This window comes from Danio rerio, chromosome 16, assembly GCF_052040795.2.
Source record: "Danio rerio strain M-AB ecotype USA chromosome 16, GRCz13ab, whole genome shotgun sequence".
Taxonomy (NCBI): domain Eukaryota; kingdom Metazoa; phylum Chordata; class Actinopteri; order Cypriniformes; family Danionidae; genus Danio; species Danio rerio.
Window position 1 is genome coordinate 22216131 of NC_141036.1, and position 23117 is coordinate 22239247.

Below are 23117 nucleotides of genomic sequence, written 5' to 3' on the forward strand. Positions count from 1 at the left end.
CATGAGTTTTAAAAATGTGGATAAAAAATGTATGTGTATATGAGTAGGATAAACTTTTTATTCGATAAGAAAAGATGACCGTAAACTGTGATGGAAACACTTTTACAGAACAAATTCCAGTGTGTGCATTAAAAAAAGTCTTTGATTTTATTATAAGAGATCATGTGATGATAAAAATAGGTGGGTTCGACTTAAACCACGGTTGCAGCTGGTGATCAATGAGATAACAAGGTTGCCTTACAATAAGCAATCAGATTAGCTGAGGGTAGGAAAGTATAGTTGGAAATAGAGCTGTCAAGCCGGACACTTTGGTGTTCAAAATTGCGGCAGTCATGATGACCGGTCCCATGGTGTGATCATCGTTTATTTTATTTATTTATTTTTTTTTTTACAAAAAAAAAAATTACAGTACAAATAAACCAGAATACAGTCCACTATAGTTTTTTTTTTTTTTTTTATTTAGTTTTTTTTTTGGCAATAAGGGATTATGTACAAATTAAGAAGCATATATGGCAAAAGCATGAGAGAAATAGGAGGAAACGAGAGGGCAATATAAACATAAAAAGCAAATAAATATTCATGAATAGGCCTATTAGATACAAAGCAATACGCACAAATTCTAGGAGTTTAAACATCACTCTATAGGCTAATACCAGTGGTGTAGCGGACGGGCCAGCAGGGCACGCACCGCGGAAGGGCCCCGCGTGATTAGGGGACCCCGCGTCGTCGCGATTTTCTATAATTAAAAATCTGGCAACCGCAATAATCAAACTCTTGGGAAAACCTGTAGTCGGAACCAAAGTTCACAGGTCTGTGTTCTCTGAACACCTCTCAAGCGGTGGACTACTTCATTTTGATTGCTTGCCGCCAATGTTGCCAACTTAGCGACTTTTCAGACCCCCCCTAGCAACAAATCTAGCAACTTTTTTGTGTGTTATTGGAGATTTGTTTTAAGACTGTCATTTGTCCACACTGTACCGTCCCTACTCTTCTCAACCAATGACTGTAAAAAATATGGACGACGCGACAGCCCTTTTTCCCATTGAACGCCTTGAGGGCAAAACGCCTGCTTGACGGGCACAAACTGTCGCAAAAGACTGCTGAAATTGGAGCCAGACATGCGCAGAAGGATTGTCTGATGGAGCCAGAGGAGGAGCCGCGAAAATGAGCAGAGTCGAGCTTCCAACCAAACGCTTTATGTAAAATCAACTACGCCCCCCGAACTTCTCAGCATGCGTTTGCTGTCATATCAACACAAATGGATGTAATAACGTTAACAAATATGAGGGTTTTATATATTCAATCGCGCCAGCTCCAGGCCGCAGCGCATAACTTACTCGCGGCGTCGCGGGCTGATTCCGGCTCGCATGCGGCAGCGCCTGCTCGCTCGGCCGCCGCATCTGGCTCGATTGACTCGGGCTGGAATTGGGTAGTGAGTCCAGGCATCCGGAGTAGGTCCAGCAGAGGTAACATTAGTCAGTCTGAGCTCTAAGAGATAAGTCTCCGGCAGGCGAGAATCTAGCCGGAACTGTGTTTTGCTATCTGGGTGTATCAGCAAACTAATAAAGCCCGAAAAAAGCCCTGAACTTAGCGAATAAACAGTGTTCCACCAGGATCATGTATGTCAGAAACTATAGTTTACTGCTGAACTCATTTTGTCATGGTAAAATAACACAGAAATCGAATAATAACATTTCAGTCTACTTCAGTCTCCTGCCGAAGCTCAGACACCGCGCTTTGAGAAACTGTCAATCACAGCTGTCAATCACGATGACACGCCCAGCATTAAATTACTGCTAAAAACAAACTGTTTACAAAAATGAAGATCTGCACCTATTTCAGCACTATAACCAGTGCCTTAATCGACCAGAACTATCTTTCGGGACATTTTATTGCAAGTGTAATATTTTTTTTTATTTGGGCTCAAGTCTCCTTCATTAACACGGAGGAGGCGGGCTTTGTGACTTGTACTGCAGCCAGCCCCCAGGGGGCGATCTAACGGCCGAAACCTTCACTCAAACGTAGGCTTGCGGCACACTTGTTCTCAACAAGCTGCGTGTGATGCTGCCGGCCCCTCCCCCGCCTCACAGCACTGACAGGTGGCCCAGTCAGTCCACGTACAGCAGCCTCTCCCACCTGCAGCCAGAGAGCAGATCACCCCTCTGCGTACCGACGACAAATGATTTAGCACAGGCAGTGTGAAGGTATTTCCCTTGTACAGTCAAACCAATCTACTTCTTCTTTATTTTAACAATTTATTTGGACCGTTTATTCTTTTCTTGTTCACAATCACAGATATTTTAGTGACTTTAGTTTCTGAACTTGTCTGAGTTTATTTCATATGAGAGATTACTGCACATTCACTAACGTTACACATCTATAATGATATACTGTATTCAAACAGCAATAAATTAAGTTAAATAAACATGCTTATATAAAGTGTAGTGCAATTATAAATACCCCTTTATTAACCATAGGCTGTTAAACAAACAAATGGTAGAACGTGATGACGTCAGTGATATGCAAATTGACGTATAACGTATCCCCCTCACTACATCAGGGGGCCCCGTCAGCGATCCCTGCAGGGGGGCCTCCGCATTTTGCGCTACGCCACTGGCTAATACTTGTTTAAAAATGCTAAAAAGGGGTTTACATTTATAAATATAAAACTTTTCAATATATTTTAGTGTAAAACCCAAAACAAGGTGTTCCGATTTAGTCCTAAACAATAATTAAGATTATTTTGAAAAATAAAAAAGCATTTTAAAAAGCACTTTAATCCAAAAAGATTGAACAAAAAGACATTCCTAAAATAAGTGAGCTACAATTTAGCCTTCATAAACTATTTAACAAAACATGATACTGCAGTAAAATATTTTTAATCTTTTAATAAGCATATATACAAGATACATATACAAAATAGAGACTGCATAAAAATTTAATTGTTTGTTTTGAAATTTGTGAGATGAAAGTTGTCCAATAATAAACCTGAAACACACATGGTTGTTGTCATATCATAAACTCGTGTAATATCGGTGTCTTCATTGCAGCTCCTGCAGTCGCTCTTCAGGTGCTGCACCGGCTAAGTCAATCGTCTGATCTCGGAGAGCTGTTGTGGTACTTGATGCCACATGTGATTGTCAAGTGGCATCAGCGCAGCGTCAAGCTGGGAAAAAATTCTAACTGGCAATCCACCATGACTGATTTAAGACAAATTTTGAACGATCTGCGCAGTGCCACATGAAGTCGAACGCACCTAATGTGTGTAAATCAACAAACCGAGAGGGGTCTGGATGCAGACCTGGTGCAGTGCAATCTGGGCTGCATCCTATGCTTTTTATTGGGCTCACCTAACCCCACCCCTAACCCTACCCCTCACAGCGACATCACTCGCTCCATTTGAGTGCATTGTGTCTAACATTGCATTGCTGAGTAATGCAATCTCAGCTTGCATCATAAAGGCTGCATCCAGATACTATTGCACAAACCAGCAAGCTGAGCACATAACTTTTGTAGTGTTTTTTCTTCCTACTATAGATTTTTTTTTGCCAACACTGTACAGAATATCTTGTATTATGTTCAACGAAATTAAAGAAAATCAAAAACTTACAGTTCTCTTTACAGCATTGCACCACCTTCTACTTAATTTCTCTCTACATGGGTATGAAAAATCCTGTATTTCGTTTTGGAATATTCATGGATTTGCACAATAGCACTGCCTGCAATATCTTCTTACTAGAGAGTTGTAAAGTTTGACATATCTAAATATATATCAAGGTGTTTCCCAGAGTTGGGTTTCAGCTGGAAGGGCATCTGCTCAAAAAAAAAAATAAATAAATAAAATGTTTGGCTGAATAAGTTGGCGGTTCTGGTTCTGCTGTGGCGACCCCTGATTAATAAGGGGACTAAGCTGAAAAGCAAATGAATGAATGAATGAATGAAAAAAAAAAAAAATATATATATATATATATATATATATATATATATATATATATATATATATATATATATATATATATATTATATTTATTATATTGTAATATATATAAATATATATTATATTGTGGCGCAGTAGGTAGTGCTGTTGCCTCACAGCAAGAAGGTCGCTGGGTTGCTGGTTCAATCCTTGGCTCAGTTGGCGTTTCTGTGTGGAGTTTGCATGTTCTCTTAGCGTTTGCGTGGATTTCCTCCGGGTGCTCTGCTTTCCCCCACAGTCCAAAGACATGTGGTACAGGTGAATTGTCCCTAGTGTATGAGTATGTGTGAATGAGTGTTTGTGGATGTTTCCCAGAGATGGGTTGCGGCTGGAAGGGCATCCGCTGCGGTTCATTTTGCCTGGGCGACCCCAGATTAATAAAGGGACTAAGCCGACAAGAAAATGAGTGAATGTATATATATATATATATATTACATTTACATTTACATTTAGTCATTTAGCAGACGCTTTTATCCAAAGCGACTTACAAATGAGGACAAGGAAGCAATTTACACAACTAAGAGCAACAATGAATAAGTACTAAAGGCAAGTTTCAGGTCTGTAAAGTCTAAGAAGGGAAGTGTTAGTAGTTTTTTTTTTTTTTTTTTTTTTTTTTTGTACAATTAGTGTGATATTCAAAGAGGCAATTGCAGCTTAGGAAGTGAAGTGGAGACTAAATAGTTGAGTTTTTAGTCGTTTCTTGAAAATAGCGAGTGACTCTGCTGTTCTGATGCAGTTAGGGAGTTCATTCCACCAACTGGGCAGATTGAGCGTGAGCGTTCGCGAAAGTGATTTTTTCCCTCTTTGGGATGGAACCACGAGGCGACGTTCATTCACAGAACGCAAGTTTCTGGAGGGCACATAGATCTGCAGAAGTGAGTGCAGATAAGAAGGTGCTAGGCCAGAAGTCACTTTGTAGGCAAACATCAGAGTTTTGAATTTGATGCGAGCAGCAACTGGCAGCCAGTGCAAACGGACTAGCAGCGGAGTGACATGTGCTCGTTTAGGTTCATTGAAGACAACTCGTGCTGCTGCATTCTGGAGCAGTTGAAGAGGCTTGATAGAGTTAGCTGGAAGCCCAGCTAGTAGAGAGTTGCAGTAATCCAGTTTGGAGAGAACAAGAGCTTGAACAAGGAGTTGAGCTGCATGTTCAGATAAGAAGGGTCGGATCTTTCTGATGTTATAGAGTGCAAATCTGCACGATCGAGCAGTTCTAGAAATGTGGTCAGAGAAGTTTAGTTGGTCATCAATCGTTACTCCAAGGCTTTTCACCATTTTGGATGCAGTAATGGTTGCCCCATCCATCTGGATTGAAAAGTTATGGTGTAGAGTCGGGTTGGCAGAAACTACAAGCATTTCCGTTTTTGCGAGGTTCAGCTGAAGATGATGATCTTTCATCCAGTGTGAAATATCCAACAGGCAGGCTGAGATACGAGCTGGAACCGAGGGATCATCAGGATGAAAAGAGAGGTATAGCTGGGTGTCATCAGCATAGCAGTGGTAGGAGAATCCATGTCTCTGGATGACTGGTCCTAGAGATGATGTGTAGATGGAGAAGAGAAGTGGCCCAAGAACAGAGCCTTGAGGTACCCCAGTGTTTAGATGCTGTAGGTTGGACACCTCTCCCCTCCAAGACACCCTGAATGACCTGTCAGAGAGGTAAGATCTAAACCATTGTATAACAGTGCCCGCAACGCCCAGTGACTCAAGCGTAGATAGCAGGATCTGGTGGTTGACAGTGTCAAAAGCAGCTGACAAGTCCAGCAAAATGAGGACTGATGATTTAGAGTCTGCTTTAGCCAGTCTGAGATCCTCCACGACCGAGAGCAGGGCAGTCTCAGTTGAGTGGCCTTTCTTAAAGCCGGATTGCTTGTTGTCCATGAGATTGTTTTGAGTAAGAAAGTCCAGGACTTGATTGAACACTACTTTCTCCAGAATCTTGGCCATGAATGGAAGCAGGGATACTGGTCTGTAGTTTTCAAGTAGCGTATGGTCCAGGTTGGGTTTCTTTAGCAGTGGGGTTACCCTAGCCTGCTTAAATGTAGTGGGGAATAAACCAGAGTCAAGAGATGTGTTAATTATGTGAGTCAGTGTTGGTATGACTGCAGGAGAGATGGCTTGCAAGAGATGAGAGGGAATGGGATCGAGTGGACAGGTGGTTGCATGGCTAGATAGCACAAGTATATATATATATGTGTGTGTGTGTTTGTGTGTCTGTGTGTGTGTGTGTGTGTGTGTGTGTGTGTATGTATGTATGTAAATGAATACAATATAAAGGCATATATCACACTCTAAAATGCCATTTGGATTAAACATAATATATGCTCCCTTCAAACTGAAAACATGGCAGAATGTGGAGTGTCTTAAGTGAAGAGACAAAAATACAAAATATGCAGCGCGGTGGGGCATGAGAACTGGGTATCGAGAGAAACACTGCCTTAAGGCAACACTTGATTACATTTTTGCTCACTGCTCCACCATGTGGTTTATACTGTAAGTGCAATTGTTTGCCAGTGTCATCAAAACTATCCTTGTATAAGCATTCCAGTGGGAAGGGCAATGCACAAGATTTTATTGACTATAATCTGATGAAACCAACGAATGCAGAAACCTGTTTGGAAACCATGCAAGTAGATACATTGCCTGTGTTACACATCATTTACTAAAATTGTTATAATTTTAAGGATGTGATGTAAAAATATTTATATTTGAATACACATTCAGACTTAAAGTAGACCGAATGTAAGCCTGTTCATACTGATTCATGTTCGGGCTTGTGTCTGATCTCTCTTTCTTTACCTGCATTTGATTTGAAACTAGCAAATTGAATAATTTTGTCTTAGCTCTTGGCAAACTCCACCCAAGCTATGAGTAAAATATGGCTTCATCCAAAAGCTTTGGCTTGAGACTTGTTGCCTCACTGTCCTATAACTCTAAAAGCAAGTGTTACTGCAAAGGCACCTTATAAAACTGCAGACAGTGTGTCTGAGTACATAATATGATTTAACCATGTACTACTAAAAAGAAAGAGATTTGGTGATATTTCAGGGGATATTTGCTTAACAAAACAATAATTTCTCACTAGAAGTGCCATTAAAAGTAGAACATGCTGACCAAAAACATTCATTTATTCACAATATATGCTTTAGGATGCCAATGTTAAATTGTTTTCACCCAGTTTTCAGAGAAATAAAATCTTATACTGTTGTGATTCGTTTTCTATAGGCTAAAAGATGGAACCATTTTGAAAGATGTAAAAAAACACACAGTGACTGCTAGAGAGTTTTAAGGGAAAACTCGGCACAGCTGGGTTAGTTCTATAGCAGGATGTTACTAATAAGCCACACACTATTGGCCAATTAAACTAACAAAATATATTTTTTCAATTTTGAGTTTAATGTTGAGATATTTTTTTTATATAAAACATTATATATATATATATATATATATATATATATATATATATATATATATATATATATATATATATATATATATATATATATATATATATATATAATATTTTTAGTAGAAACAAAATATATTTTTATTCCTAATAATCCAAATAAATGCATTGCATAATGGACAATAATGCAAATGAATGTAAATGTGTTTATCTAATAAATAAATAAACTGCGCTATGTAGAATTAAAAAAAATGAGTTAATTACTGAAAAATACTATTTTAAACAAACTGAATTTAAATGAATTGTGTGAAATCGGACTTGCATGTGGTACAACGAACTAGGGATGTCTCGATCAGGTTTTTTGTCTTCGAGCCCGAGTCATTTGATTTTGAGTATCTACGGATACCGAAACGCGATCTGATACTTCTATAATACATCAAAAATAAAGAAATAAAGAAGAGTGAAGAAACAGATCTAAGATATTCCTAATATATATATTTTTTTAATTCACCTTATTTTAACATTCAACACTCACTTCTGTGAGATAGCCTAAACAATCCAGTACTAAATAACACCAATTCTTCACTTTTGGACTTTAGTGCAACAGTAAATATAAATAAATAAATAAATAAATCTACTACAAAAACAAATAGAACCTCAACTTAAAATACCCGGCAGGCAATCCCAAGTTCACTTATCTTACAGATTGCTTTGGCAATGTTGTCGACATCAACTTTATGATGCCTCCAGAATGGATGGATGGATGGATGGATGGATATTAGAGTGCTAATCGGGAGGTAATGTCCGATTCAGATCAAGTCTGAAACCGTGTGATCGGGCTGTATCATTATTACTCCTTGCACTTTTGGCAATACTGCACAGAAACCATAGGTCCTGTGATCGTACATTTAGTGCTCATTTGTAAAAGAATCTTGTTTGTTGTTGGTAAAAAAAATGGTATGTTTAACCCCATTACTTTGTTCATTATTTATCCAAAACCAAAAACTGTTACTTTGTGCCCGCTCTTCCCTACCAATTTAGATCATGCAAAGTGTGGTTTTAATTGACAGGGGTTCCGTTTAGCTAAACATCTAGCTAAAATGAACACTTTGCTTTTTTTCTTCTTCTTCTTTTTTTATTTTGTTATTATTATTTTTTTTCTATAATTTTTTTTTAATAGGTTCATTTTGCAACTCCTGTAGAGTTGAGTTTTATCAGTTTTGAATCTATTTAGATGAACCCCTGATCTGGTGAGAACACTACTGTGTGTATATTGCACATATTTGTTGTTGATTTTAGCATCTGAGCATTTGGAGCTTTACTTCTATTAAAATTGTTGCATTCATAGTACATGGACTACCAAGGGCAGCATGTGTTTATGGTTTGTGTGTTAAAGGTTAGTTAGTCATGTGACCAGTATAGCCACATCACAAACTGTCCAACTGCTTATACGGTAAGTGGAATCAGAGAAACATGCATTCGTGTGCAATGAAGAGCAGGAGCAGCACACAGACTCATTTCTGCATTTGCCTCTAGAGACTGCATTTGATATGATACAAAATAATGGATGGTGGAATGTGGAGGTTTGTAATATGTGGTTGGCGAGGTGAGAGAGGGATTTTCTCTCTGTGACTCTTTCTCAGTGTGAGGAATGACGCCCGCAAGAGCATGTGCACTAAGCGATCGCTTGTTGGGAGTTTGCTGGTCCTTTCTGTGTTTCATATGGGACTCGGGGTGTCCTGCGTCTCTCTGGGTGTGATTGGGGTCACACAAACCCTGTGGCAGCAGAAAAGCCAACACTCCTTCTCACCTATATGGAGCGGCGCATGTGTAAGTAAGAGTAACTTCATGTTTTTTCTGCATGAGATTTGTATATTGACAGCATTAATGTGTATTATATGTATTTGATTGTATGGCTAAAAACCAACAATGTGTAAAATGCTGTTAAAATGGAGAATTCTTATTTGCTGTGCTGAATTTACAGTGTATTAAAGTGATGCTTATCATTTATATCAAACCTGAAATCAGTATTGTTATGATAATTTTTCATAAGATAAGAAGTTTGGAGAATAGATGGATGTATGGATAGTATTTTTTCAACCCTTTTTTAATTTTTGCTGTTGTTACTTTTTTGTGATACAGTTATTGAAATGATTTCTTTCCGAGTTATTTAATTGCTTATAGTTTATTATTAAATTATAATATTTTACACAAACTCTGTCTTAAATTCCAAATTTTTATAATGTTATAATGTAACTTTAATCATACACACTACTCAAAATAATTAGCAAAAAATCTATTATTACAAAGTTTTTTATATGATTATTATATTATATTATATTATATTATATTATATTATATTATATTATATTATATTATATTATATTATATTATATTATATTATAGGACAGTAGGTTTGAAGAATGAATGGTTTAATATTATGGTATTATTGCGTTTCTCTGTGATACAGTTAATGAAATTATTTCCTTACAATTTGTTCCATTACTGTTTCTCAATTATTCAATTTTATTATTTTGGATGACCTCTGTCTTAAATCTAACATTTTTATCATGTAATTTCTGTCAAAAACTTTGTTTAAATTATTACTGTTTCTTGTTTGGTTAATCAACTATAATCATACACATTACCTAAAATAATTAGTACAAATCCTATTAATACAACATTTATATATATATATATATATATATATATATATATATATATATATATATATATATATATATATATATATATATATATTATATTATATTATATTATATTATACGACAGTAGGTTTGAAGAATGAATGGTTTAATATTATGGTGTTATTGCTTTTCTCTGTGATGCCATTAACGAAATTATCTCCTTACAATTTGTTCAATTACTGTTTGTAAAATATTAAGTTATATTATTTTACATGACCTCTGTCTTTAATATAATTGTTATATATATAACTAAAATCAACTATCAACTATAATCATACACATTACAATTAGTACAAAACATATTAAAAATGGTTTAAATAAACGTATTCACATTTGAAGAATTAATGGTTTAATATGTATTATATGTATTGCTTTTTAATGTGAAAGATTTATTAAAATTACTTATGTTTAACTTATTCAATTACTGTTAATCAATTATTTAGTTTTCTTATATTATTTCTGTCAAAAACATTGTTTAAGTTGTTGCTGTTTATTAATTTGGTCAATCAATGATAATCATACATATTATTTATTAAATCATTAGTACAAAACTTATTCATATAATAATATTTTGTTACATGTATTAACATTTGTTCATATTATATTATATTATATTATATTATATTATATTATATTATATTATATTATATTATATTATATTATAGAACAGTAGGTTTAAAGAACCGTTGGTTTAATATTATGGTATTGTTTTTTTTTTTCTGTGATACAGTTGATTGAAATTATTAATTTTTAATTAATTACTTAATTACTTAATTCTTAATTACTGTTTGTCAAATATTAAATTGTATTATATTATTTCTGTCACTTATTTTGTTTAAATTAATAATGTTTATTAATTTGGTAAATCATTATAATCATATATTACTTATAAAATTATTAAAACAAACATTATGCTGATAAATTGATTAAAATCGGTTTATTACATTACATTATTTTATACTATATTATGTTATAGTATAATACTTTAATTTTGAAGAGTTGCATTTAATCTGGTTCTCTTTTTCTTTCTATTTTGAAATTTACAATTTAAATACAGTATTATTAGGGTCATTTTGACCTTTACAATGTCCAATATGCAACTCCAATTTAAAAAAAAAAAAAGTTCTTTAATTAAGCTCCAGTAACAGATCTCTGTTTTTCAGTTTCTAGTCTGTGGACTAAGTGGGATCCTGTGTGCGAAGAAGAGAACTGGACTGACTGTAAGAGATTAAACTTAAACAAAGCCCAGTAACACAAACCCTTATCTAATCTACACGCACGTTTAGAGATAACAGTTGCTGTAAGCCACTGACATCAGCTTGTAAACATTTACAACAATCCCTGCTTTATCACAACCTGCGTGTAATTAGAAATGCTTTTATGTAGTTAGGAACTGTGAGTGATTATGGTTATCTCACATACACTGTATATCCAAACAAAGGAAGTGAATTCAATTAAATAAAGAGTTCATTTCACTCAAAAATTTTAAAGAAAATTATCGTACTTACATTAAAAAAAAATATTTTTTAGGGTAAACTTAAATTCTGTGTGAAAATTTACAATGTTTATTTTGCATGCTCACATCTTTATTTAAATTTGTTCGTGAGCTCGCGATCCACTACCATTTCTCATTGCTATGGCCACTGTCAGCTGTTCCTACACATGTGTGGCACGATCAAGTTTCAAAATAGTTCAGCTTTTGCCACCTTGTGGATTAATACTGAATGTGTGTCACTGTTTTACTTATGGTTAAGAATAGAGTAATATGCTGGTGTTAAACTGCATTGCTTTAATGCACTCCTGCATTGGGTTCACACATACACTCTGCACTCTGACTACTTCAAAATTGTTGATGTTGGTGGTTGATTCTCTCTGACTCATGCTGAACGCAGTCAATCAATCGCAACAGACTGGGTCATCGAACCAATCAGCGCAGATTAGCATCGCGCAAAGGAGGGGTTTGGGAACAAATGAATAGCTGAAAGAATCATATGGGAGTCGTTTGGATAATTAGGAATAAAATAAATGCATATTATAAGACAATTAAAGCATTTTTTGACCTTGCATGCATATCAGACTGTTTTTGGAGACCATAACCAAAATAAGACCCTTTTTAAATGCAAAATAGGGGCTCTTTAATTATAAAAATTGGAGTTGGGTGACATTTTGCAAGAAAATTGCATTAAACAATACATTTGATATTACAATAGAAACTCACATGTTGTATTACAAATTAAGTTTAAATTATTTTTTTTACATAAGTTTATTTTGTCTTATCCTATTGGCAGATTTGTTTGCTTATTTTCAGGAAAAAAAAAACATATTAGTTCCTAAAACAAGACAATATTTATTAACTTATTTACTAACTTAAAAGTCAGTTTTCCCATATGTTTTGAGTTATTTGATTCAACAGGTTTTGAAATGATTGTACCTTTTCTGTTCTGCCTCATTTCACAGATGATCCTATTTTCTGCCTGTTGCATCTGTGGGCTTATCGGAGGGATTCTCAATGTCCAGTTTGTGAGGGCGATGATGAAACGGGCAAGCAGCCTGCACTCTTTTCATCTAGCCTTCCTCTGCCTGGACAGCCTGGGCATTCTGGGCTGCACCCTCTCCACCTGGCTGACATGCAGACTCGCCAGCTCTGAACAGAAAAGACTGTTTCTGGAAAGAGATTTGTCCCTGCATCATTCTGTGGAGATGGGAGAGAAGGTGAAGGCGGTGTGTGTGGCAACTCTTTAAAGACTGTGAAATCTCTTTTGTTTTTATTAAAACTGGAAAAGTGTTGATTTGGTTTGTAGAGATAAAAGTAGCAGTTATTTATCTAGAAAGACTTTATATCAGCATTGTTTAAGCTATAGAAAAAATAAATACAGGAATATAATCAGTTAAAAGCAGGAGTGCCCAAACTCTGTCCTGGAGGGCCAGTGTTCTTCATATTTTTTAGTTCCAACCCCAAATAAACAAACCTTAACCTCAAGTCCTTACCAGGTATACTAGAAACTTCCAGGCAGGTGTGTTGAAGGAAATTGGAGCTAAACTATGCATGACGCTAGCCTTGCAGGACTGAGTTTTGGCACCACTGGTTTTGTTTGGTGCATAAATCTAAAAAAAAATTTATATAATGTTTTGTAGCATCTATGTAGAGTGATAGTTAGAAATACAACTACTTAAATCTGACATATTATGTAAGCGATGAAATAAATCCAGGAGATTGTTATCGCAGAATATTACAGAGCTGTCTGGCTTCTGATTGGTCATTCACAACTTTTTAAATTATCCTGAGATAACAACTGCTAAATAACGCAGACTCATCTGAAACCTTCAAATCACATTGACTGTCACTGAAAATGTTTTTATCTGTATACTTACATCCACATTCATTTGTAGTTCCTGGATGAGTCTGGTTTTTTAGCAGTTGTTATCTCGAAATAACATATTTTGGAATACATCTGTGAAATATTATATTATATTATATTATATTTATTCATTTTCTTTTCAGCTTAGTCTCTTTATTAATCTAGGGTTCGCCACAGCGGAATGAACCAACAACTTATCCAGCATATATTTTACGCAGCGAATGCCCTTCCAGCTGCAACCCATCACTGTGAAACATCCATACACACTTATTCCTACACATACACTATGGACAAGCTTACCCAATTCACCTATATCACATGTTTTTGGACTTGTGGGGAGACCAGAACACCCGGAGGAAACCCACAAACACGAAGAGAACATGCAAACTCCACAAAGAAAAGCCAACTGACCCAGCCGAGGCTCGAACCAGCGATCTTCTTGCTGTGAGGCGATTGTGCTAACCACTGCGCCACCATGAAGCCAATTTTATATTGAATTATTTTATATAGAAAAATGATTGGAGAATGAAGGATGGATAATATTTATATTTCTTTAAATAATTTTTCCATATATTTATGTACTTATGTTTATGTATACTTAATTTATTACGTTATCATTGCTCAGTTATTGTTTTTCAGTTATTAAATCATACCACACATGATCTATGCTAAACATGAAATGTTATGATGTTATATTTCTTTCAAATTCTGTAAAGCTTTTTTCAATAGATTCCTAATCAGTTATGACCATGTTATTTATGAAGTTTCAATTAAGGGTTTACTATATTATATTAAATTATAATATATTATTTTATTGAAGAATGGGTGGTTGGATATTACATTATTATTTTGTTACACTATTCGTCAAACATTCCAATGTATTACAATAAAAAAAAAAAAACATTATTACAACTCCAGTCAAAATATTATATTATTATTATTTTTTTTTTTTGCTATTGATGTTTAATTTGTTATGCAGGAAAATAATATTGTGACACTTTAACGTACCTTTCTATTATTAATTGCTAATATTAATTGCATTGATTGTATTTATTTATTGTTATAATGAGATATTAATAAGGTTGATGACAGTTTATTTTATTTTTGTGCCATTAAAGGATTTGTTTACTCAAAATTAATGACTTACGTCAGTGATATCCAATCTGAGATTTACAAATCTCTTGGTTGTTTCAAGCTCTATGAGGGCAATGGGTGGGTGTTTCTCTTCATCACACCAAAACAAGGCAAATAAAGCATATTTATGAAAAAAAAGTACCTCACACGGCTTCACGTAGTGAATGGTCTCCTGCAGGGAATTAATGCATTTTTTGAGGAAAGGTATAAACGTATTTAAAACTTTATAAACAGTTTTGTTTTCCCTGGCTTGACGGGAATTTTATATTGAAGCATAATATGCTTACAGGAGGAGCAGCTTACTGTTATAAAGCTTCACACGTTTAGATCTGCATCCAGGTCTCCTCAAAAATGGTTGTTAACCCTGTTTCAACAATCAGGAAGTGTCCAAAGCACCTCTCAGAAACGCTAATCCAGGATATTTTTTGCTCTGTTTTTATATAATAGCAAAAATATATGAAGGACAAAAACTTAACTCACAAATAACTTGCAGTACTATGAGTTCATGATTCAACAGCGACATCCGCTGGTGAACACAAGGACAGACATTTACAGAAATCTACAGGCAGTGTTCAAATTACATAATGACAAAAAAAATTTCTTCGAATCATGGGTTGCACGTTCGGTTTGGGGAACTTCAATTAAAAAAAAAAAAAAAAAAACAACGAAATAAGTCACTTGGCGCTACAAATGATCCAAATGAGTGAAAGGTTGGCTAAATGTTTTTCCTGCTACTTTATTTTTTATCCGTTATGAAAGTAGCATTCCTTGGTATTTCAACGTGACATCAGTATTAATATCAAGCTAAAGCTTGTGGCCAGAGCTCTTTTTAGTTTGAACACTGTTTTTCTCCTCCAGATTATTTTCTCTTTGTACTTCCTATTATACAGTACTATTCATTACATTATTGCCTCGGAAAGATGTTTTGAGTTGTGTGGGTTATTCATCCTTGCTGAAGCAATCACCCTCGCTCATTGTAGGCTACCTCCTTTTTAAAAATCGTGCTTGTTTTATTTAATTAATTCATTTATTTTATCTTCGGCCTAATCCTTTTATTAATCAGGGGTAGTCGCAGCGGCATTAACCGTCAACTTATCTAGGATATTTTTTATGCAGTGAATGTCCTTCTAGCTGCAACCCATACACTCTCATTCACACACATACACTACAGACAATTTAGCATACCCAATTTAACTATGGCACATGTCTTTGTACTTGTGGGGGAAACCAGAGCACCTAGAGGAAACCCATGCCAACACAGAGAAAACATGCAAACTCCAGACAGAAATGGCAACTGACCCAGCTGAGTTGAACCAGCGACCTTCTTAGTGTGAGGTGACAGCACTGTGCCACCGCGCTGCCCTGGTTTTATTGATTTATAATTACAGTTTCATATAAATTGCTCCCATAATTAAAAGCATCATGGGGCATAGAAAAAAGGTGGATCTAATGAGGTGGTTTAGACCTCGGTGCAGTAGTTGGTCACAGTTGAGGCTGAAGAAACTTTATGCATGTCTAGTTATCACCTATACAGAAGTTGAAATAACAAAGAGTAACAAATCAAAAACACTGAGAGCTCCTTTGGTCACCTATAATAATAATCTGAACCTTACCTCATCACTGGTCTTCAATGATGCATTAAGGCTGAGTCTCCAACATGTAACCTGCAACACTGAAAACAACAAAGCAATGAAGGCAAAAAAGAAAGCACAGGCCTTCCTGTAGCGAGAAAGGAAACCTCACCTCATTCTTGATCTTCAGTGATGAATTTGAGAAGGTTTGCTCTCTGAACAGATGCAATACTGAAGACTGTCATGCAGCAGAGGAAGTTCAGACAAAATAAACCTCAGAGATTACCAGTCTCTGCTTGGTTCCCACAGAGACCTCTTACGCCCACTGTGTCAGGAGGAAACCTGTAGAATCCATGAGCGATTCATTCACAAGAATGAAGAATGTGTGTCAATTAAGTCCCAATAGTTAACCCCCAGTGTAAAAAGCTTTCCAGCTTGGTAAATTTTAAATCATCCATAAGAAATGTACAGAGAAACTCTGTTACACTCTAACTAAGCAAGAAAACAAAAGATGGGTTGGAGCTGCTGCAACAGATGACCCAAGAAGACTCTTCTTTAGGGTACACCTGTACACAACAACACCCACCAAAAACAAATATATAAATAAATAAATAAAAACAGAAGCCTTAAAACTCGTCTCTAAAGTAAGCACCTGTTTCTTCTCCACTGGGACCAGACAAGATCTAAGTGAGGCGAGACAATTCCCAAAGTCTCTTCTGTACAATGTTCGCTCACATCAAGTCCCCACTGTAGGAGCCATTTAGCGCAAACATTTAATGAGTAATGAAAAGGTGCACACTGTTATGTGGAAGCTTACATATTTTGTTTATACTGAATGGTAACATGAAAAATGCAAATAATGCAGTGATGCTGATTTTGTTATCAGGTATTAAAGGTGCAGTATAGGTGATCTGCCAAAATGCTGACCGCTCATTCATTCATTGTCTTGTCAGCTTAGTCCCTTTATTATTCCAGGGTCGCCACGGTGGAATGGACCGCCAACTTATCCAGCAAGTTTTTACACAGCAGATGCCCTTTTTCAGCCTTAACTATTCAATGTTTTGTCATTTTAATGACTAATTCATACAAATTTGTATGGGTTTAGATTTTAAAAAGGAGGCATGGCACCAACCCTAAACCCAACCATCATTGGGGGATGAGAAAAATCGTACTAAATTGTATGAATGAGAGAGTATGTATTTACATATTTTCATATGAAAATGGTGGGCTGCAATCTCAAGCAATGTTAAATTATATGTAATAAAGTCGGCCCAGCACAAGCTCACTTTTTTTTTTTTTAATTATAGTGTGGAAACACCTTTAAATGCTTCTTCATGTCAGCCTTGCACAGTTTTGGTCTAACCCTGCTCCAACATACTTAAGCCGCAGTCACACTGGACTTTTCTCCCTATAGACTTCCATTCATACACATGCAAATGCGGCAGACCAGAAACGCAAGCTTATGCAACGCAAGTTTTGCAGTTTGGTTCAAGCTAGGTGAACTCTGACCTGCAAAATTGCATTACATAATTGCGTGAGACCAATCGAAGATCAAAACATGACCTCAGTGTACAGAAATTTGAAATATGGAGCAATCGCTTCCATTTTTAATGTCTAATCATCTTATTTCATCCACGCTTTTCACAATGCCGTACGACAGAATTTTGCATGCTCAAACTCTAGTGTGACTGTGGCTTTACCTGTAAGTTTCAAACAAGCTCGAAGGACTCAATTAGTTTAATCAGGTGTAATTAATTAGGATTAGAGCTAAACTGTGAATTTGACACTGCTGCCCTAAATAATCTTATCAACTTCGTATAATGGGCTTCAGATGTCACCTTTAAAAATAAGACAACAGAGACCTTCTAAACATCAGAGCCAGCATTTGTAAAATTCACCAGTGTCTTTATCTCTATTTATGAAATATGCATGAGCCTGTGCATTCTTATACTCCACAAAACAAAGCAAAACTCAGGATCACAGCAGCTTAAAAGTGGAGGTGAGATAAGTTTCTTTCTTTTTTTCAGATTTATCCTTAAAAATAAAAAAATGTCTTCAGCTAATCTACTATAGTTGTTTCTATCATCAGTTAGAAAGCATATTATTATTCATAAATCATTTTTCATATATCAAAATGGTATATGAATTTAACCTACACACCTTTTCATGTGTATGTTTGTTTAGCAGGTCATGTGTTTCAACCACTTTCACAAAAACTAAGTGTGGAATACAAGAAGATGCAGCTGAAGCCTAACCTGTACAGAACCACCATCAAGCCCCACAGAAAAACACTTCACACCAGTTCAGAGCAGCCTTCACCTCATGTCCTAGCTCACACAAAATATGGTTAGTCCTTTTTAACTTTCTGAGTGGTTTTCTGAAAGAATCACTCAGTATGTATCTGTCACATCCAAAAAAACAACCCAGGCTCATTCTGAAAACGTAGTCCAGCGGACATTTTTGGAGACCTTGAAATACGTCCCGGGAGGTACGTATTTGTGCAGTTTTTGTTTTCGCACATTCGCGAAAGGCCGCTGTGCGTCCTTTTTTGCATCTCGAATGTTTCTCACGAGCGCCGTTCACGCCAGCGCTGTTCTTGCGTAAAGCCAACCGAGGCTGCTTTTGAGTGGCCGTCTGTCTGACTGACTGAATGATTGACTGGCCAATCAGCCAACCCACCCTCCTCCTCCTCCTTCCCTAAATCCAATTAGTTTAACAGACTGACCTGCCCGCCTGCTTTCCTAATCCCAAACAGCGATTTACAAAAGCCGTCCAGAAAAAGAAAAGCCCTCGTCTGATTTTAACTACGTTTTCGGATTTCACCATATTTTCACCCTGTTATGAACTCGTTCACTTTATTTTTTGAAATCTGTTTTTGTCTTACTTGATTTCTGGCACTGTTCTTCCCTGGACTCGAACCCGGTTGTTGAGATCAGCTCCTCTTCGGGTTTCCACACCGCCGACGTACATGACGAGCTAACCGGACAAACCGATAGCAGTGGGAAAGCCCTCCACACGGAGGTAAGCTGTCAGCCCGCTAGTGCGTATAGGAGTGGGAGCGCGTAATGCAAAACTGGGTTCCCTTTTGGGAACTCTACGCTGCATCTCTTTAGGAGACACAATGGGATACCATCCCTCTCTTATAACCTTCTGAAGCACAGGTGTAATCAATCCAATGTAATTGGGGGGACGCAACGTGCGTGTGGCGTCAGACTGAAGGTATAAAAGCCCCACACTCACAGTGAACTTAAGCTTTTTCTCTCTTCACTCTGCGAATGAGTTCGTTGATTTTAAAGCACTCACAGCACTGATAAGGCACTACAAAAACCATTTAAACTGAATCAAACTGACTGAATCTCAGTCGAGAGTATGGAGGGCCTTCGGGGCCAAAATGACGTTCCCCCATTATGCCTCGAATATGATGAGCTGGCAGAGGTCCTGGCCAATGTAACAGCTAAATATAATATTAACTGGGAAGTAGAGAGGCAGGAAGTGCGCCAAAAAGCTGGTTTGTGTGATTAATGCATCCTGCCATCACGAGACAGGCCTCTGAGGGGGGGTCTTCTATTTAACAAAGATCTCCAAAAAGAGATCATTTACACTTGGAAAAATCCATACACTGCCCGTGTTATAAGCCAGCAGGGATCAATATATTCAGCCGTTGCTGGTCTGAATGAGCATGGATGCCGCACAATGCCGAAAATGGAGGAGCATTTGGCGCGCCATTTGCTACCTCAGGCATCGTCGGCGAAGACCCCCGCCTTGCCGTCAAAACCAGTAAAATTAACATCGATGTTAGTCGGCAAGGCATATGCGGCAGCAGGCCAGTCTGTTGGGTGTCTACACACAATGTCACTTTTGCAGGCATACCAGGCGGACCTGCTGAAGGAAGCCCTTGATAATGATGGGGCGGGGCCCGATACAGTAAGAGAAGTACTTCAGGGCTCGGACCTATCTCTCCGTGCCACCAAAGAAATAGCTAGATCTTTAGGCCGCTCTATGGCGGCCATGGTGGTAACAGAGAGACATTTATGGTTGAATCAAGCGGACATCAAGGAGGAAGATAAACGAATTTTCCTTGATGCTCCCATTTCGCCCGCGGGTTTGTTCGGCGACTCTGTAGATTGGGTCGCCAAATCGTTTGAACGGGCGAAAAAGAGGTCGGGCTCCTACGGGAGCTTCCTTCGACCGAAAGGGCATCCTTCTGGGGCTATGCAGCGGGACCAGCCCCAGTCGTCAATCAGCTCATCTGCCCGTTATAGAGCCGAGCAAAAAGAGAGTGTGGCTTCCCGTCAGCCCCCAAAAAGGAAATGGGGTGGGAAACGCTCTCAAGAGGCAAAGACGGTGATATACGGTGGTCCGAGGACCATCGTTGTGAAACGGTCTGGGCCTCAGAAGAAGTCCTAGCACTGGGACTTCTTCGGGCAGCCCCCAACGAGGAGCAAAGGCCACCTCCTCGTTGCCCACAGGGGGTTTATCCACCAACCCTCCCACCGTTGGTGCCTCAGGGCGTGGAGACCCCCGGCAATATCCACAAACGTTTCATCCCAAAAGTGGTGACTTTAGTGGACTCGCCCCCTCTACTGAGGGTCCAAGAGCAGTTAAATCAAGGACCTCCTGTGGTGAGTTTGCCTCAGTGCCTAGAGTTAGCTACTTAGGGGAAAATAGAGACCAGTCTCGAGAGACTGGTACCCCTGCAGAAATTTTTGGCAGAGTGGAAACGGCTGCCGAATGTTTCGCAGTGGGTCCTGCTTACCTTAAAGAAGGGCTACAGAATTCAGTTTCAATGTGGTGCTCCATACCCTAGTGAAGCCAGAGCAGGCTCTAGTGATGGAACAAAAAATAGAATCTCTTCTGAGGAAGAGAGCCATAGAACAGATCCCTCCTCTAGACATCGAGTCAGGGTTTTACAGCCATTACTTCATTGTTCCAAAGAAGGATGGAGGGCTGCGTCCAATATTAGACCTAAGACAGCTAAATCGCTCCGTACAAACACTGAAGTTCAAAATGTTGACTATCAGCACCATCGTGTCACAAATACATTCCGAGGACTGGTTTGTCACGATAGATCTGAAGGACGCATACTTGCACATATCCATCCTTCCAAGTCACAGGAAGTTCCTCAGATTCGCCTTCGGGGGCAAGGCTTATCAGTACAGGGTTCTTCCGTTCGGCCTAGCACTCTCACCTCGCACATTTACCAAAGTCGTCGACGCAGCTTTGGCTCCGCTGCGGCTACAAGGGATTCGAATCCTCAATTACCTCGACGATTGGCTCATTCTAGCCCGATCGAGGGAGTTAGCGGTTCAACATCGAGGTGTTGTTCTCGCTCACATAGAGAAATTAGGGTTGCGGCTAAACCAAAAAAAAGTGTGCTTGTGCCAGCTCAGACGACCACTTTTTTAGGTGTGCTATGGGACTCCACGACGATGTTTGCGTGTCTGTCCCCCACCCGAATCGAGTCGATTCGGGCAGCCGCAAAGAGGATCAGACTGGGCCAAGCCATTACGGTCAAACAGTTCCAGAAGCTGTTGGGTCTACTAGCGGCAGCCTCCAACATAATCCCATTGGGTCTGCTACACATGAGACCATTACAGTGGTGGCTCAAAACCAGGGGGTTTTCCCCGAGGGGAAATCCGTTCCGCACAATCAAAGCATCGAGGCGTTGCCTACGAGCATTATCGATATGGGAAAAGCCCTGGTTTCTGTCCCAGGGCCCTACACTAGGAGTAATATCTCAGCGCCTGGGTCTGACATCAGATGCCTCACGCAAGGGCTGGGGAGCGACCCTGAGGGGCCTTCCCGCATCGGGACAGTGGAGGGACCATCATCTCCACATGCATATCAACTGCTTGGAGATGTTAGCAGTGTTTCAGGCTCTAAAGCACTTCTTCCCTCAAGTGAGAGGTCACCATGTGTTAGTGAAGACCGACAACACATCGGTGGTCTCTTACATTAACCATTAAGGGGGTTTGAATTCGCGCCCTCTGTGCAGGTTGGCGAATCAAATCCATCTGTGGGCTCAGGGGAGGCTGCTCTCTCTGAAGGCAGCTTACATCCCAGGCCCGATGAATGTGGGAGCGGACCTCCTGTCAAGACAGGGGTTGGAGCCTGGGGTATGGCGACTACACCCAAAAGTGGTGGCGGCCATTTGGTAGAGATTCGGCAGAGCCGACGTCAATCTATTCGCCTGTCAAAAAACAACACATTGCCCATTGTGGTTCTCCCAAACACATTCAGCACCTTTGGGGCTGGATGCCATGGTGCAGACGTGGCCGAGGCTTCGTCTGTACGCTTTTCCCCCAATCGCTCTGCTCCCGGGAGTCCTGGAGAGGGTCTGTCAAGGGGGGTACAACCTATTGCCGGTAGCCCCTTATTGGCCCACACGAGTGTGGTTCTCGGACCTAGTGTCTCTCCTCGACGGTCTCCCATTGGAGATTCCCGTCCAGAGAGACCTCCTGTCCCAGGCGGAGGGAATGATAGTACACCCCCCCCGCCAGACCTCTGGAAACTGTGGGTGTGGCCTCTGAGGGGGCCCACCTTGTAGATCTTGGTTTGTCAACTGAGGTTGTTCAAACCATACTTAGCTCCAGAGCTCCCTCCACGAGGAGATTGTATGCCACCAAGTGGAAACTTTTTACTTCGTGGTGTACAGACCACCACCTGGATCCAGTCCACTGCCCTGCGGGGTCAGTGCTGCAATTTCTCCAGGAGCGTTTTGAATTTGGTTTGACTCCGTCAACGCTTAAAGGTTATGTAGCGGCAATGTCCGCATACCGTACTGATGGTCTTGGCAAAGACCCTCTGGTGGTCAGATTCCTCCGTGGAACCAGGAGGTTGAGGCCTGCCTGCGCCAATAGGTTTCCTACTTGGGATTTGTCGATAGTGCTTGAGGGCCTGTCGACAGCCCCCTTTGAACCAATTGAGGATGTGTCAAAAAAGTTTCTGACCCTTAAAACGTTTTTT

The 23117-nt window shown here is 38.8% G+C and overlaps 1 protein-coding gene and 1 long non-coding RNA gene across 4 annotated transcripts; one reads left to right on the top strand and one right to left on the bottom strand.

Annotated features, from left to right (window-relative positions):
• Nucleotides 1-8148: 8148 nt before the first annotated feature.
• tmem196b (transmembrane protein 196b) lies at nt 8149-13339 on the top strand. Of its 3 annotated transcripts, XM_087286899.1 has the most exons (4): nt 8149-8835; nt 8919-9212; nt 11251-11307; nt 12545-13339. In XM_087286899.1, the coding sequence occupies exons 2-4, from the start codon at nt 9051-9053 to the stop codon at nt 12827-12829; spliced, it is 504 nt and encodes a 167-aa protein (XP_087143025.1). In that variant the 5' UTR covers nt 8149-8835; nt 8919-9050; the 3' UTR covers nt 12830-13339. The 3 variants fall into 3 exon arrangements, with proteins under 3 accessions (XP_087143025.1, XP_087143024.1, XP_087143026.1); XM_087286898.1 differs by having other exon boundaries at nt 8430-9212; XM_087286900.1 differs by lacking the exon at nt 11251-11307 and having other exon boundaries at nt 8831-9212; nt 12545-13319.
• Nucleotides 12206-19750, bottom strand: LOC141378083 (uncharacterized). The gene is made up of 4 exons (XR_015511273.1): nt 19036-19750; nt 16324-16493; nt 16194-16252; nt 12206-12779 (listed from the first exon to the last, which is right to left on the bottom strand). It is a non-coding gene; the product is annotated as an uncharacterized LOC141378083 (long non-coding RNA).
• Between the last annotated feature and the right edge of the window lie 3367 nt (nt 19751-23117).